This window comes from Pundamilia nyererei, unplaced genomic scaffold, assembly GCF_000239375.1.
Source record: "Pundamilia nyererei isolate P.nyererei 1_Seehausen unplaced genomic scaffold, PunNye1.0 scaffold00485, whole genome shotgun sequence".
NCBI classification, from domain to species: Eukaryota; Metazoa; Chordata; class Actinopteri; order Cichliformes; family Cichlidae; genus Pundamilia; species Pundamilia nyererei.
Window position 1 is genome coordinate 8,576 of NW_005187886.1, and position 1,457 is coordinate 10,032.

Here is a 1,457-nt window from a genome sequence, read left to right on the forward strand (position 1 = left end):
CCCCCCCCCCGCGACCCTGAAAAGGATAAGCGGAACTGGATGGATGGTTTTCTATTTATGCTCATTATAATACATATTCCCGTAATAAAAAACGATGCTTGTTTTGTCTCTTAGGTCACAGAAATTAGGCTGAAGTACTTTGACACAATTCCCGTTGCAACAGCGATGTGCGTCCTGAAGACTGGCTTCCTCTTTGTGTCTTCAGAGTTTGGAAACCAGTAGGTTGCAAACAGAAACTCAGGTGTTTCTTTTCGTATCTCTCAGTCTTTGATTAACCTCTATTTCTCTTTCCCTTAGTTACCTTTACCAGATTGCCCACTTGGGTGATGATGATGATGAGCCCGAGTTCTCATCGGCAATGCCGCTGGAAGAGGGAGACACCTTCTTCTTTCAGCCACGCCCACTTAAAAATCTTGTGCTGGTGGATGAACAGGAGAACCTGTCACCAATCATGTCCTGTCAGGTGAGTGTCCTGTCAGAGGAACATGGGGACTAATCTAATTGCCTGAACTTGTTGCGGTGTGAGACAGATTTTTTTCTTAAATCTTAAACCAGAACATTTCTGGCTCATTGACTACTCTCTTCCTACTTTCTTCCAGATTGCTGATTTGGCCAATGAGGACACACCTCAGCTTTATGTATCATGTGGACGAGGACCCCGGTCCACTCTAAGGGTCCTTCGGCACGGACTGGAGGTACACACACTGTTTTTTTTTCTAACGTAATTAGAGAAAGCCCACACATGTACTTTGCTGGCTGTGAAATTGATGAGTTTTTTCATGTCTCTTCTCTGAACAAATACTGAAGAGTCTTTTACTATCTCTGATTCCAGCAAACACACAAAGCCTTCTTTTCATATCACACTTTGAACGACTGTTAGCTTGGTGTCACGTTTTTCCCAGCCTTTGAGTTACGCTCACAATGTTGGCTGTACCCTGTTAATGTCTTACTTCCATTACTGTGAAGATGAGCTTTTAAAAATGGTTTGTTGTGTTTGTCTTTGTAATGATGATAAACTTTCAATTTTCTTTTTCTTTCCCCCACCCTGTCTGTTCCCCTCTCTCCGCCTCTGTCAGGTTTCAGAGATGGCTGTGTCTGAACTGCCCGGTAACCCCAATGCTGTGTGGACTGTACGCAGACATGTAGAAGGTAAGAATATTCTTGTTCCAGGATGTGTGTGGCTAATAAAGGTTATAAAACATGCTGAAAGTAAGAAAAGTCTGTGAAACATATTCCTGTTATGTTAATGTACATCACTGGTTAGCTGTTTAGTATAAGATGTTACGGAGCCACTCACCACTAGCTGGAGCAGCTGCCCTGACAGATATCCCTATGTTTGTGATGCGACAGCCACATGAAGCAGTGTGGCACTGCAGTACACGCATGCAGTACACGCATGCAGTACACGCATGCAGTACACGCATGCAGTACACGCATGCAGTACACGCATGCAGTAC

The 1,457-nt window shown here is 44.0% G+C and overlaps 1 protein-coding gene across 1 annotated transcript in view; it reads left to right on the forward strand.

Moving 5' to 3' along the window:
• Positions 1-1,457, forward strand: part of sf3b3 (splicing factor 3b, subunit 3) — a 23,575-nt gene that overhangs the window by 6,193 nt on the left and 15,925 nt on the right. Inside the window, exons 9-12 of the mRNA XM_005753949.1 lie at positions 115-218; positions 298-463; positions 600-695; positions 1,077-1,149. Of these exons, the coding sequence (XP_005754006.1) occupies positions 115-218; positions 298-463; positions 600-695; positions 1,077-1,149 (439 nt within the window). The remainder of the gene's footprint in view (positions 1-114; positions 219-297; positions 464-599; positions 696-1,076; positions 1,150-1,457) is intronic.